Source organism: Convolutriloba macropyga, chromosome 9, assembly GCF_964194025.1.
Source record: "Convolutriloba macropyga chromosome 9, txConMacr16.3, whole genome shotgun sequence".
NCBI classification, from domain to species: domain Eukaryota; kingdom Metazoa; phylum Xenacoelomorpha; order Acoela; family Convolutidae; genus Convolutriloba; species Convolutriloba macropyga.
This window is the reverse complement of record NC_134476.1, coordinates 54,473,036-54,489,174: the sequence shown is the minus strand read 5'-3', so window position 1 is coordinate 54,489,174 and position 16,139 is coordinate 54,473,036. Positions and strand designations below refer to the sequence as shown.

The window sequence follows — 16,139 nt, the reverse complement described above, 5'->3', positions numbered from 1 at the left end:
CCAAAAAACTGGTACCTTTTTAGAAAACCAATAAAAAATATCGAATTCGTTTTATAGGATTCCAATTGGTACACATATTTACTGAGCTCACGACCCTTGCTTGCTGAGACAATGTTTTATGTGTTATATGTTGTTTAAGCCGCTTATGGGTGTTTTTAACTATGTTTGGGGGTCGTTTTTTGCGTTTTAGAAAGCTTTTTAAAGCTATGCTGGTCTTGCAAGAGCGTTGGTTTTTTTGTCTGGAACCTTTCTGGAGCGACGGATGCCTGGCAAGAGTCTTACAAAGTCAACGGTTATATCTGGTAAGAATCTTATAAGAACAACTGTTATCTGGTATGAATCTTGCAAGATTAACGGTTATCTGGTCAGAGTCTTGTAAGAACCCTTACAAGATGACGCATAATCATACAAGAGTATTGCAAGATCTTAGCAGATAACCGTCCCAATTCGACCAAGGAATCGGGTGGAAAAAAGATGAGTCGAGTAGCAAATCGTACCTTTGCCCTCATTAAGCCAACTGTACTGGCCTTTTTATTTATTCAAATTGTGTTGACTTGTTGAAACTAAACAGATAGATTGGTTCAAGCTGTACAGCATGAATATATATACTAAGCGATAGATGCGAGACATCAAGCTGAAGATTTTAGAGAAAATTTGCATACAAATTAGAGTTCACGCAAAAAGTAGACGCATATGTAGAGCATCAAGCGCAAAATAAATTTATCGCTTAATAAAGACGGCTTCTGTTTATGTAATTAACTGTTAATATAAAGTTAATGAAATTAACTTTATTTATTCAGGGAAATTGTTTTGTTTGATACATTTTTAAAGGTACGTTTCAATGCTCCTCGAATCATTTTTATTCCGCTGTTATAAAATGGAGAGAAACAAATCACGCAGTTATTGCTCTGCTAATTTTCGCTGATCGATTTTGGAACCACTTTGGTTAATATTCTTCCAAATAATTTTACTTTGGACGGCATACTTTCGTGGATATCTATGCTTTGAATTTAACTTACCTGCGCTTAATTACAATCACGCAAAAGTGAAAGCAAATTTGTTTGGCTAACTTAAGCCTTTTATCAGTTAAGAGGCTCCACTGGGTTCTTTGCAGTAAATCCTAAAGCCGGTCAATTTAAACGACACTTAACAAATGTGAAATTTAATTACATTCAACAGACACCAATATTCGTTTTAGAGAAAGATCGCTAATTATTCCACTTTCCAGCAAAGTTATCTGATATAAAGTTTAGAATATTTCAAATATCTAGATCCATAGTTGGGATTATACCTTGTGTTTCAAAGAGGAGTGCTTATTTGTAATTCTTATTGTAGTAACTAAGTGATCACTTAACCCAAGTTCGGTACAGATATTTCGCACTTTTTCTCACAATAAATGTCTGAAAAGTTTCATATATTGAGAGAGAATGGTCTCTTTTACTCTCCTCTGGGTCCTTATGATCCAACTCAGGAGAAATGGAGCACAATGCGAGAATATTTGGAAGATGTGTTGACAAAATTGCACCCAGAAAGCAAACTGATTGAAGCGACAACTGAGAGGGAAATTACTTACCAGCAACTTTATCTAGCAGGAGAGAAAGTGGCTGCAGCTTTGACGGCAAGTATTGTCTTCAAAACGGAACATTTTGAATGTGAAAAACTTTTTCGGAGACATCAAGTGAACTCTTTTTCAATAATTATAAGGATACAGCTGTTGTTTAAAACAAAAGCTTTCAAAAATTTTAAATATTTTTAGAAAAAGCACACTAATATGCCCGATTTATCATGAATCTCTCACCTAGAACTCCATAAATGCAATCAGCAATACTTTTTAGGTGTAAGACTTTCAGATATGTTAGCAAAGTTTCAGTACTATTTATAAAGTTTATCATTTGAAGGATTTTTTAACAATCTGAAGCATGTGAAATTTAACTTCACTTTCGTTACTGATTAGTGTAAATTTTCAGCAAAGAAAAAGCAAAATTTGAGCCGCTGAAAAATTTTCAATAAAAAATTTGGTGATTTTTTTCATTCCGAAGCAAATATTGTATAAACAATAGAAAAGAACTTTTCCATGTACAGGAATCGGGAGTGGAGAGACGATCAATTCTTCACGTAGTGGGAGGGAACTGTTTTGATTGGCTGACAATCCTGGTTGCGTCATACTTGTGTGATTGCATAATCTCAGCCACCCACCCCAACTCACCCTGGCCTGAATGCAGTCGTAACATTCAGACTACATGCTCTACTGTTCTCATCATGACACCACCATGTTTTGCAAAGTATGTTATGTATCTTAGAAAACTACGGTATGAGAACCAGGGCTTAAACTATTGCATGCGTGACAAATGTCGACGTCTGGGGAAAAGTTGAGGAATGGTTTTAATTTCCAATTGATCCTGTTTTATTACCAATTTCACGCAAAATCCTCTTAATAGTCACGCAAAATGCTCTGGTGATGTATTAACAGTTCAAAGGTTGGAAAACCGTTTCTTTTCTAAGGTTTCTCAAAAAGTGAAAAATTTCGTTTGACAGCAATCGTTCGAGAGCAAAGTACAAAAACAGTACCTGCTAAGATAGCTAGCCCTTTTTTCTAATTGCTTGAGAAAAAACAAAGAAAAGGTTGCAAAGACGCGTTGGAACATAACGTTCCAAGCTGTCAAAAGCAAAAAATTGCACAATTATAAATGCCGAATCTTAGTTATGATTTAAAACTCGATCCAGCTCCTGTTACGTCAGCAGTTTGGCTGATAAGTTAAAATTTTATTACAGTTCACCAATGCTGCCAGAACAATTGTAACATCCTCTTTTTTTTAAGAGATGGCAAGCATATTTCCTTTTTACGGGTTTAAATTTCCTTTTTATTCGCTATATCTTGGTTCTGCGTTCCTCGCATTCGAGCAAAAACAGTGAACTTCATACAAGAAGTGATTGACCTTTTTATCTTGCTTAAACACACGTGAAAATCAAATAGAAAAATGTCTTCATTCTTATGATAACATAGCTGGCAGATTGCCAGAAAATATCCGCAATAGCTGCGTAGATCTGCAATCTCAAAAAGATAGCAAAAAAGACCAAAATAAAGACCAAAATGGTGAGATAATATATTTTGGTTATGAATCTTTACAACATATTGCTGCTTCTATTAGTTGCTCTTAAATAACGTTCAATTGGAGTGACATACTCCAATTTGACCTTATCTCTTTTAAATGTAAATTCTAAAATTAAAAGATTAAATTTTTTGTCACGCGTGACTTACCTCAGTATCAAAAATGACTTCCTCACTCTGAAATTGACTTTTTTAAATTTAATTCAAAGAGATAAGGTCAAATGAGACTCTGTTTAGCTTTGAAGATTCTTTCCAACCATTATTCGGCGGAAATATAAGTTCTTTTGCTAGATCAGTCACTCGTCCATATAAAAGGAGAAAAGTATCAAACAAAGATTTGAAAAACTGTCAAGAAAAAAACCTGAAAGGAAATCTCTGTAAATTATTTTAGTGAAAAGCGCCATGCCTAGACTTGAAGGTTCACATGATAACAGCAATCAGTACCGAATAAGAACTGAACAAGAGAAACTACAGCAAGAAGCGGAAGATCAGAAGAAATAGTCAAACAATTTGAAAAATCGAAAATATAGAAAAATCGAAAGAAGTTTGCTCGAAATTAGCCACGAATTTGCCCAACATTTTTCTTTAATAAAAACATTTGAAATTAATTAACAATCGAAACAAAAGTTGCCTAAAACTGCTAGAACAAATTATTTCAACCACACAACTCCACAAATGCCATAAAAATGAAGAACAAAAATTGCTAGACAGGCTTAAAACAAGGCAAAATGGTAAAAAAAATAATTGAAAATTGATCTAAAAAAGAAATATTTGCTTCAGATGGTCAAAAAAAAGCTTCTAAACACATACTAAACTTATATTTAACAAATAAATTGCCTAATTGTGAAAACCCTGTCTGAATGAAGAAACTGGAGTTAAAACTAAAAAAAAAACAATTTTGAAAAAAGCCGCATGTGATCACTATAGTTCACTCGCTTATCAAAAATTTTTTCGCATAATTTTCTCGCTCCCTTTCAAAAATGAAATGATCATAAAAACAACTCTCTTCAATCTTTCTGCTCTTCGATTCCGTCAGCTGTTTGATCTAAACATTTAAATTGAACATGCGGCATTGACTTATACATCTTGTTTCAAATACACTTCAACAAATTAGCGATCCATAAATAAAAACATTTATATATTTAGCAAAAAAAACTAATCAAAAACGCTATACAGTCATCCTTCTGTCTAAATTAAAAACGGATTACAGAGATTCCAGAAAATAAAGTGCTTTGCAAACAATTGTCAAAATATTAAAACTAAATAGAAACAATAAAATTGTAATTAAGAAACAATATTTCATTGAATTTAAAAGATTAAACGTCAAAAAATAAATCATTTTTCAATAACAAAATTAAACCACTGGCTGTTCACAAAAAGTCTTTTTCTACAAATTTCAACGAAAAACGAAAAAACAAAAATTGGAAAAAAAAATCGCAAAAAAAGGATTAGCTGGTGTACAATTTTATAAACAAAAAAGACCACGTCAAAAAGAGTTTTTTTGAATGCACGAATTGTCAAACAGAGTTTCCATATACAATAATTTTTCAGAAAAAAAGTCCCCTTTAGGTCCAAAACGAAGAAATTAGTGAAAAAATCCAAAATAAAAAATTGAGAAAAAAACGAAGATATTAGTGAAAAAAAACAAAATTTAACTAAAAAATGTGCCCATTTCACACATGAAAGTTATTAGACTCTGCAAAACTTTGTAGTAAAAATTTCAGAAAGCGTAATATTAATGCGGTATCAATATAAAACTATTTTTACACAAACCAAATTTCAATTTAAAAAAAATTGAGGCAAATGGAATAAAAAACGGCTAAATATGGTTAACGGCTAAATCTGGTTAATATGCGGCATTCTGTAAAAAAAAAACAAATTTCGAAGTCAAAAGTCATTCATTGATCAAAGCGTATGATCGAAAAATTCTCTGGCTGAGAAAAAATTATTTCACACGGCAAGTTTACTCTTCGCTTTTAGGTCAAAACGCCGTCTGAACAAATAGTTTTTCCGGTAAAAAAAACATTAAATAAACCAATACTCCAATACCCCTCTTCGAGGCGTATAAAACCAAGAGAAGACCAATAATAGCCCCAGCTATCGCTGTGCGGCTATTATACACATGATTAATTGAAACTACCAGCTTTTCTCATGAAAAGTGAGAACTGTGCCCAAACACGGAATAGTAAAAATGTATCAGTTATGGAATTCATTTTAATTGTTAGAAGTCAACTATTTCAAAAGGAATGATTATTGTTAGTTATTTCTTTCTATTCTTGGTCCCGTGTGCTGATACAATTCCGATACAATTTTGTTTTTAAAATGTATGCCTCATACTGTGGGTTCATATGCGATGTATTCCCACGCACCAAATGAAACCCAAGTCCTAGAAGAGGAAGAAGTAGATTTCTGAAATTTTGCACAAATCACTTGATAGGAAAGGTTATAATGGTTTTTCCACCGTAATCGGGTGCTTGTTAAATAATATGAGACATTTTCACATCAACCAATTGAGATATATACAAAAAAAATGAAAGACCAGAGAAGAGAATTCACAATTAAACTATAATCCTCAATATTTAGTGCGTGTTAAAATCGGTGTTATCGCTTTTTTGAAGTTCAAGTGCTGGATCTGAATTATTCCCTAAAAAGCTCATCGTGGCAGGAAAGCGGCTTCAAATTGGTCGGAAGTTAAAGAACAATAGTTGTCTGGTTATTAATGAGTTCGAAACATGCGAGATTATTGGCTTAATCCAGGTTTTTCAAAAATGTTTTTGAATTGAAAGTTTCACTGAACGACCTAGTGTTTTAAAAAAAACCAAAAAATTGATCTTTCAAAACCGATCTAGCCCCTATGTTTCCCCAAGACAATATGCTTCCAACTGCCTTCTAAAAACTCACTCTGCTTGCAAAAAGGCTATCTTAAAATTGATTTACGATGGGAAAGCCCATCAGTTCAATTCAGGCCCTTTGCCCAAGCGGTCTCATTTAGTTTAACTGACGTGTGAAGGTGTCTGTAACCAATTGTCATTCAAGTTGAACTTTAAGTAATATAGATTTATATTTCTATGTTAAACTGGTTGCGGAAAAAAACCCACTTCATAATAGATAGGAATAACCCCCCCAGGAAATATCCCCCCACTTTACTATGAGCTGCACCTTTAGCGCGTTTGGTCATGCCTCGCGGGCCATGGCAATGCCTTAGCGGCCTTCCAGCATCCGTTCAGTACGGCACTAAATGAATATACTCAATTAACAATACCTGTTGTTATTGTAATCGTATTGAACACCAATTTATTATTATTATTATTATTATAAGCACATTGTTGAGGAACAATCATGAACCGAATTACTCTCAAACGACTGGTGGCAGCACTATTGGATTTTAACTTGTGTTCTCAGGCCGAGGGGGTGGTGTAGGGTCGCAACAGCCTGCTGGTACAATGTAATTGAATCGTTAAAGGATCACTTCGACGGAAGAAATGAAACAAAATGAAATTGAAGCAAATTTCCATGCACACTTAGTATACGTCCGCGAATTAAGTTAGCTACTTATTTTCTGAATGGACAAAAATCAAGACGAAGATTGAAAACTTTACTTGAAAATGTCTTAAACGAGCGAGAAATTTCTCGAAGAAGAGTAAAAAAAAATTTTGCATAAAAAAGGCGAACACGACAGCGCTAACTTCAAGCTTTGTCCAAGTTGTTAAAGAATTAAAAGAGGTGCTGATATTTCTGTGTCGATGGCGTTCTTACTAAAACTAGACCTTCAATATGATTATCGCAAATGTAAACTCTATCAAAACCTGAAAAAAGTTCTGATATCTTTCCTTTATTTTCTCCCAAAAAGTAGAAGAATGTTCAATGGCCAATTGTATGGGAAGAGTTTTTGCAAATTGACGATCTTCTCTCATCGCAGAAGATAGGAACGATGGATCAGAACTGCAGAACGTTGAAGAAACGCCACGCTGGCATAAAGATAAAGTTTTCATCCACCAAAATGGATTCGATGGGTTAAAAAAATGGCCTGTAATAGCTAGACAACCTATATCTAAAACAGAAAACCTTAAACAGAGCAATTGACACTTGTCACAATAACAGGTTGCCGGTTACTTGTTCAAAATTAAAATATATCAAATTCACTTCTAGAATTAGTATTAAATAAATTTGTTAAATAATGTTAACCTATTTTTACCAAGACGTAAGAAAAACTACAATGAATTGAAGCTCTTATTAGCATACTCTGGACAATAACTATCAATACTTAAGATGATAAACAGATATTATCAGTTAAAACAACAATTTCGCGACTGAGCGCGCTTCTTTCTGAACAGGCAGACAGTGGTTTTTCTTTATTTCAGGTTTGGCGATGAAGTCGGTCACCCATTCCTGACACACATTTTTGTGACAGAAGCCTCTGGTACGCAAGACGCTTTCACTGTTGCCCTAATTCGAATTCCTTGTGAACAGACGTCAACTCCTGAGTATGATAAGAGGGAACTAGATGGTGTTTGCCAAATGCTACTCTCCTCAGGTAACAAATGTTGAACTTAAACCTGAATTAAGCAAAAGCCTGAATTATGAAAATGCCACTGGCATGTCACAAAAAGATCCCTAAAACTTTGAGGAGTCAATCGGGCTCCTAATAAGAATAGGAATCGGTTTAGCCTTCTATAGAACTTTACCGCCTGTTACAGCTATACTGCCATCGCTATATATTGCTGGATACTGAGATATGTTTATTAGTGCAATATTTAGTTCTCGAGCATAGAGCATATTTTCAATGAAATATGCCTTATAAAAGCATAAATAAATCATATGCAATCTAACCGATAGTTAACCTACAGATACTGATTGAGCTACTCAAATGATTGCCAATAGCTTTTCCATGACAAATTTGTTACTACCTTACGAAACAACGAAGCGTCATATAAATTCCTAATTTTAAAACGAGTTACATTGGGTGCATTTAATGAATAATCTAACCCCTATTCGGTAACTTCAGGTACCTCTGGTGCCCCAAAACCAATCAAATTGGATGCCAAGGCCATCATCAGCAACTGTCTGATGAACACTTCAGAGGGAAGTCTCAGTTACAAGCCATCAGACATAACCCTGGTTGCACAACCCTTAGCCCACGTGGGGGGACAGAACTTTGCATTCCTCAATGCGTGCGTAAAGGGTCCAACACTGATCGTGACAGACTACCCGGGTTCAGTTGGTCTGTTGAAAATTACGCAGAAGTATAGAATGACACATATAATTGCAGTGCCGACAGTTCTCAACTTCCTAGCTAAGTATGAGGATTTGGAGAGTTATGACTTGACTTCTCTCAAGTGTATTCTCACTGGAGCTTCTAGTCCCAACTTCGAAATGATCAGTCTGCTGCTCAAACGGAATGTATTCTGTCACATCAAAACAAATTAGTTCTGTAAAGCTCAACCAACTCAAGTTCAGTCCAAATATTTTGCCCTTGGCTTACGCTTACAGGAAATCACGAATTAGAGAACCGCATTATCTTAGTGATGCGAGCGTGTAGATCAATAAAATAGTGATTTCAAATGACATACTTAACTATCTTGGTCCCGCATCCATTTTGAATGACGACCACCTTATTCTTTTTTTCATTTCATTTTGATTTTTGAGTTGAACGACGGAAAAAACTGAATTTGATTCTTGGGTTGAAAGCCGGGCTATTCATTACATCTCATAAATCTTTCCAGTTTTGCACAAAATTTCTCAGTGACAGAATAGATGTATCAAAATAACAAAATTAACAGAGCTAAGATTCCGGATGTGAAAGTGAAGAACGTGTACGGTGCCTCTGAGATGAACGGGGTGAACTTCATAACAAACGACGACCTCTTAACAAAGATAGAGTCCATTGGGGTGGCCATGCCCGGTGTCACTTTTAGAATAGCTGATCTAGAAGACAGCTCAAAGTTGATAACAGAACCCGATACTCAAGGAGAGTTGCAGGTCAAGGAGCACTATCCCTACGCTCTTTACTTTAACGATCCAAAGAAAACGGCAGAAGGTTTGACGTCGGATGGATTCTACATTACAGGCAAGTTGCCATATTTCAAGTGATATTTGAAGACTGAAAGTAAAAATAGCACATTGAGCAGAGTTTAAGCTGTGCTCAGTAATCAGGTTGAATTCATTTAACTTAATTGACACAGTATTGTTTGAACCTTAGGATCTTTGTCGTGCCCCCCCCCCTTCCCACTACGTTTTACGCACCCCTGTTACAGAGCACGCGCCATTACATAGTAAATCATAATGTTAAAATATGGCAAGTTCGTCTGGGGGGAGGGGGCAAATAAAATACAACTACTAAGCAACTAAGCCGGGGGGGGGGGGGGGGGGGGCACAAAGTAAGATATGCGGACATCACTTTGCACATCAGCATTAAGTGGATGCCTTCTAAAACCATAACTGGTCTGATTTTCAGGTGATTTGGCCAAAATAGACGAGGACTACAACCTCTACATCTGTGGCAGGATCAAAGACGTCGTCAAGTACTGCGGATTTTCTGTCTCTCCTGCTGAGATTGAAGAAGTGCTAATGGAGAGTCCACTCGTCGTCGACTGCGCAGGCATCTGTTTTCTGTACTCTTAAGTCACTCAAAATGAAGTTATTAAAATAGTTTCTATTCTGTTGAATTCTAGAGCTAATCAACTAAGAAAAAAGTATTGAAACACAAGTGACCTGCAGAATTCTCTAAATTTGTATTTCTCTAATAGGTAACGAAGTTTACTTAGCGTGCAAACAAATTCTTGGCAAAATTTTCCTTAATAATTTTCAGGTAATTAAAATTTCGGCTTAAATATCGAAGACATTAATAAAGAACCCTTAAAAGTTGACAGCTGGTCATTACCCGTGAACAAAAAACAGATGAGTGACTATTTGCAGTGGTGGCTAAGCCTGATCCAAAGAGTGTGGAAATACCCGTGGCCTTCGTGGTGCTATCGGAACAGGCAAAATCCCTCTCGACTGAAAAAGTGTCTCGGCAGATTCTAGACTTTGTAGCCAATTGCGTCGCCGAACACAAACGAGCCAGAGGAGTTTATGTAATAGATAAGATTCCCAGAAACGGAAATGGGAAAGTTCTCAAACGAGATTTGAAGGAATTGCTCTAAAACTTACTTGGAGAAAGCTCTGTCAAAACTTTGAAGTTTGTATGTTCACCAAATAAATAAGCTGCTATAATAAGATTTTCTCTTTTTCTTTCGGAACTACCAAATCAACTCCTAGAATAAGGATTTGCTATTCCAAAATACCAATATCATTAGTTAGCCAATGATTAGAGATCTAACTCTCAGTCTTGAATATCAAGTCATGCTGCCTTTTGCAGTTTTTGCGCGGATGAAGCTTTCTTGTGCAGGTTTTAGTTTCAAGTCAAAACGCTCGTTATTTGACAAGAAAACCAAAACTTAAATTCCGTACAGCTAAATTTAGTTCAAATACAGCCGGCAGATAGCAGAACTAGGCGCACAACAGATATAGACATAGCATACATATACAGTATTTAATGGAGCTGCCTATGCAGTCCATACTACCTATTCGAAAATTAAATTTTTCAAAAAAATCATCAAAGTATGTCTTGGAACCATTTAAAAACCAATAGCCCCCTGTATACCTGTGTCTACGGCCTGTATACATGTATCGCACCTATAGTAATAATACCTCAACAAACTGGGCTTTGGCTTTAGGTAAGGTCGTGGTGCTCGCAGCCCAAAACGTTTCCTTTAGTTCCTGTGCTGTAATCTTTTCACACTTTGAGAAAAATGACCAATAAAAGCAAATTTTAAGATTAAGACTTTAAAAAGTTTCTCCACCTGATAAAATTTTTTAAATTAAATCTACTCTTATAAAATTTTGAACTCTATAAAATGCACTCAAGCTCAAAGCAGCGAGTAAAAATCAGACTTTCAAAAATGAGGGGCAAAAATGAGGGGTCCAGACCAATTCAAAATTTAATATCACCCTTGACAACATGAAATTTTGCTTCCTCGCCAGCGTCAGTGAGCCGAACACTTAGCCTTCGAAGGTCTAAGAGAGCTACGCTGAAACTTGACAATCGCGCTTTACCACTATAGCTACTTCTTTTGACGCAAAAATTTTCTAATTCTGCTTAAATTTTCATTAACCTCAATTAAATTTTGCACGGAGTTCAATAGTAATAAAATGCAAACAACTAGCAAGTTCGCAACAACTTATAGCGAAAAAAGCAGGCAACCTTAATTGATCCGACAAAAAAAGTTCACAATTTTTCTGGGAAATTCAGTTATTCGACGACAAAAACTGGCTGAACGATAAACTATATCGAGCACATAAGTGCTACTTTTAAAGCTGGTGTTGGAACAATAATAAAACTTATTATACGTAATGAAAAACTGTCCAGAAAAAATTGTTGGCAATTAAAACGATTGAAACAATTTATACAATTCAATGGACACCAATTTAAAGTAGCATATAATATGATGATATTATCTAATTTATGATTTTAAAAACAAATGGAGCATTTAAAGCAACGTTACTTCTTGAATACGGTAAACAATTCATTCTTTCACGTTCTTCTTCAATAAATAGAATATTCGTCTTTCAGAACAGAAAATTGTATATTTTCACTTTCAATTTTTAGCATGACGAAATTGCTATTAACAGCAGTAAATCTACTGAATACAATTGAGAAAATTTATGACATGAGAGTTAAAGAGAAATGTCAGGGGAAAAACTAATCCAAATCAAGTTAACGTCACTAGGGCAAATGTGTGCAACAGATTTTAACTACTCTAAATAACTCAACAGCTCCTTCACAAAAATGGCTATAATTGCATTTATCGTATCGGACTTCATCAAACATAGAAACATAGAACGGAGGTCAAATAAATACAACATTGGCCACAGTTAAAAGAAAACACGTACAACACCAAAACTACTAACAATCTCTGATAATGGCAATGTCTTAGTATTGAGAAGAGAATCAAGCAAGAGAATGTCTAGGTTTGGAATTGCCATTTCTGCATTTATGCAACTTTTTTCTCTGCAAATAGCAACACAATGCAGTAATACATAACATGGAACAAATATAAGTCATTAATAGTAAAAATATATCAGTTCTGGAGAAGAAACTTGCAGTTTGTGTTTCAACTACCATTTTCTGATTCCCCACATTTTTGGCACCAATTTGTTCGGCAATAGCCTTCAAATTCCCCTCCGGTTTCACTTTCTTTTTTGTTGACATTGTTTGTTTTCCTGAGAAAAATCTGATATTATTTGCACTGTAAAATTTCTTCAGATAGAGGACGACTTTTCCTTCGTTCCAAATCAGATCGGTAGCCTCATCCGCTGGCTTCGGGGCTTTGAAGTAACACTCTGAGCATTGCTTAAATGTAGGGTACTGTACCTTTTTGTGAGTGGGGTCTTCCGTAATGTCGCCACTCAATCTCGCATTTACACTGTTATGAATTCGCCATAAATACTTGATTGCGCTCTTGCCGTCCTTCAAGTGTTCCTTATAATTGGCCGTTTCACGTTCAAAGTTTTCTCTACAATCGGCACAGCTGAAGAAACTGGTGATATACTTGACCATGGCAGTTAACACTGATGTGTCGGATGTGTTCTTAGAGAAGGCTGATATTTGAAGAGTGTGAAACAACGTCCACATAGAACAAGGATAACCTCTGAAACTTGGTTCAGATCCTTGGCAGTTTATGTATTTGGGCGCCCAGATCTCTTTATTATTACGTGACGTATTTTTGAACACCATTTTCAACTGATCGCTCCATTCTTTATACGTAAGATCTAGATCTTTACTTTTGGAGTCTATAAACTCCAGCATTGCCATGCTAGTATTGCGAACAATGGCACTCATTGCCAGCTGTGATTCATCGTACAGATTCTCCGACTGTTGAATATCTGGGAAAAATTTTCCGACACATGCTAAAAAGGCTCTGATACCCTCCCAACCAGCATCATCGAAAGGAACTCCCATGGGTACCTCAGAATCAAGAGTATACACCCATGCCGATATCAGATCTTCCATGTAAACGCTGTTTTGGTTCCTTTTTTCCAATATTTTGACAACTTCCTGATCTTTTATGGCATGCACGGCGATATCAAGGTCTGATTTTGACATTCCAGTTGCAAACACTTCATTCAGAGTTGGTCCACTTCTCAAATTATCCGCTAATGTCACTTTCATGGAGGCATAAAATAATTTTGGCTCATCGCTTCCAGCATGAACTAACTCCAAAACAGCCTTTTGTATCCATGGGTCGTAAAAAGTGTACACGAGTAAAGGGAAATTAAAATTTTGACTTTTCAGATTGGCTTTTAGAAAGCTCTCCACTTCAAGCCTCGTTTCGTCTGTTTTGACCAAAATACGAGAGAACTTCACTTTGTTAAATACTGCTGAATACATGATCAAGTTATTGGTCAATTCGGGATCATCACTCTTTTCAAATAATGTCAACATTCCTTCATTTCCACGCTTGAGACTCGAAAGCTGCTCTTTGAAAGTTTTGAAAGCTATATCTGATTTGTTAGCACCACCAAAAACTGTCTCTGATACTTTTGACACTATTTTGGATGTTGTCGGCGACACTTGTAGTCTGGATAGCCTCAGTGGATCACCTTGAATTGATTAAAAGGATTGGGTATGGATTACTCTTCGGAAAACCGTCTTAAAAAGAGCAAAAATATAAACCAACCAACTCAGGACGAATTGCTCTCGAACTACTACTTAATTTAAGAATGAGAGCAATGTAGGTCACGCAAAATTTAAGAAATCAGTGAAAGTCACTCCACAAGTCAGATCACTCAACTCAGCGAAAGAATATTCAAGAAAACTTTGCATAAAATACGAAAACTTTGCAAAAAAAAAGCGAAAATCACACACGCGTTTATAATAATTGCTTAAAATTCATTCGAGAGCAATCAAACAGCAAAATTCTTGTATCATATTATAGGCAGTAATCCATCTTGGTCATCAGCTATGAGCAATGCAACCCGACTAACGTCGGATGATTTGCTCTCAAAAGACAGTGGGGGGGGGGGGTACACGGGGTGCAGATTAATTTTTATGGGTGTGCAAAGAGCGACCCCTTAGGGATTCGAACTTGCGATCTAATAATGAAAGACTGTCTTAGGGAGCAAATAGACGGTCTAAATTTACTTGATCCTTGGAGTAGTACGTTAAAATGTCCAGCATACCCAACCCTGTTTTCCAGGCCTGTAAAATAGCACAGTGGGATATGCATTAATCTTCTTATCAATACATAACTGGTGATTTGCTCCGAGACAATTCACAACACCAAACACAACATGTTTTCGCATCTCTCTCATTTCAATTGCTACATCTGCATAGGGCTGTTTGAATCTCTGGCAGTGTCCACACATTGCAGAATAGAACAACACTACAGAATTGGATCTTGTCGTGTTCAAATAGAAGTCCAGATTGGTGTGGTTCAGAACCAACACTTGATCGCGATCTTGCTCAAACAGACCACCACCCCCGTCATTACCCAGAGCTAACCAGCAATGGACAGCCTGACTGCATGCATAGACGATCAGAAATATTAAAGACGCAATTGGATTGCTGTGTCCCATAAAAACCATTTTAATACAGCTTTCGGTAAAATGGTAACACGCATATAAACTTTCCTATTTCAATGGTAGATGGAATGACATTTCGTACTTTCTCAAACCATAGTCATGACGGGATTCGGTACATCAATCACCTCCACGAGTACCCTATTTCATCAAATCTGAAACGAATGCATCTATGTTGCTGCTAAGCAAACAAAACGACCCTTCGACAACTTCACCGTTTGGTAATATGGCATTTTATTTCACTCCTCAAATGAAGTTTTGACAGAATGAAAAAAAAACATAAGAAGTGAATTCTAAGATCTTAAAGGTCTTACATCGCACGATCGAATTGATCAAGAAACTGCCTTCAGTTTGATATGTGTTCCGATCACGTTTGGTGGGGTTAGGAACTATGCTCAGCTGGCTTTTTTTGGTTAGTCAATTTTGGCCGACCAATACGGCAAAAAAAATATTCTTGAGAGTTGTGAGTAGCATCATCAGAAAGCATGTATAGCGTAGAATACTTAATTGCGGAGTTTTTCGAATTTCGTTTTTTCGATGAGTTATCTGGGTTGAAGGTTTCAGTAAATATTGGTGGATTCCCACTATTTGATTCTCTTTTTTGAGATTTTTGCTCAAGCGTTGTTTTATTTTGCTATAACAAATTAAAATTTGCGGAATGACAATAATGCTTTTGTTGTTTTGGGACAATACACGGTCGTTGTCTCTTTCGGTTTAAGAATTTTGCCAAAGGTATTAAGCTAAAACAAGGGCTACTTGAACCTCTACTATTCAGCATAACTATTTGGAAAACAGTTTGGACCATTTATTGCTGATTTAAATCCGTCCTTTTTACGTCCATATAAAAGTCGGAAGTGATAGCGATGGTATTATTGATCTCATAGTGGCTCTCTCTACGGTCCAAAAGACTTGAATTGTATGGGATACTGCCTTTCTTGAGGATCGGTTGACATGTTGCCGTCAAGGAAAAAACAAATTTGAGTAGGGATAATTATAACGCCGCAACATTAAATACAGCAGTAAACTGAGTAGTTCTCAGTTAAAATCGTCTCTAAATTTTTCAACCTTTAAATACGGAGCGGGGTATTGGTTTTGGAAAATATTTGTGGTTTTCAGAAATATTTTTAATGTGCGTCAATTTAAAATTAATTTCCGTTTTTTTCTCTTGATTTGCACGCTAATGCTAGTAAACTTTATAAAAATGTTCAAATGCAAGTTCTATCTGCTATTATTGGAAAATCAATTGAGGGCTTTTGATTTTTAGTCAGTTATCAATATTCGTAGTTGTCTTATCAGTTAACTATTCTGATGTGTATTCACAAAAACTTTGGCTCCAGCTGTTGTCCCTCTGTAGTCATATCTTTCAGTTTCAGTGGTTAGGTGTCTCATTGGTTCTCTAAAGAGGCCAAAA

General features: G+C 36.0%; 3 protein-coding genes across 3 annotated transcripts; 2 read left to right on the top strand and 1 right to left on the bottom strand.

Annotated features, from left to right (window-relative positions):
* Window positions 1-736: 736 nt before the first annotated feature.
* Window positions 737-8,536, top strand: LOC142346271 (uncharacterized). Its single transcript, XM_075398785.1, has 4 exons — window positions 737-1,618; window positions 2,083-2,282; window positions 7,471-7,643; window positions 8,115-8,536. Exons 1-4 carry the CDS (start codon window positions 1,397-1,399, stop codon window positions 8,534-8,536), a joined length of 1,017 nt encoding a protein of 338 aa, XP_075254900.1. The 5' UTR covers window positions 737-1,396.
* Window positions 8,537-8,827: 291 nt separating this feature from the next.
* On the top strand, window positions 8,828-10,347 carry LOC142345468 (uncharacterized). Its single transcript, XM_075397526.1, has 3 exons — window positions 8,828-9,176; window positions 9,564-9,707; window positions 10,025-10,347. Exons 1-3 carry the CDS (start codon window positions 8,864-8,866, stop codon window positions 10,249-10,251), a joined length of 684 nt encoding a protein of 227 aa, XP_075253641.1. The 5' UTR covers window positions 8,828-8,863; the 3' UTR covers window positions 10,252-10,347.
* A 1,164-nt stretch (window positions 10,348-11,511) lies between these two features.
* Window positions 11,512-14,903, bottom strand: LOC142345861 (sulfhydryl oxidase 1-like). Its single transcript, XM_075398284.1, has 2 exons — window positions 14,335-14,903; window positions 11,512-13,750 (listed from the first exon to the last, which is right to left on the bottom strand). The coding sequence occupies exons 1-2, from the start codon at window positions 14,732-14,734 to the stop codon at window positions 12,099-12,101; spliced, it is 2,052 nt and encodes a 683-aa protein (XP_075254399.1). The 5' UTR covers window positions 14,735-14,903; the 3' UTR covers window positions 11,512-12,098.
* Window positions 14,904-16,139: the final 1,236 nt, after the last annotated feature.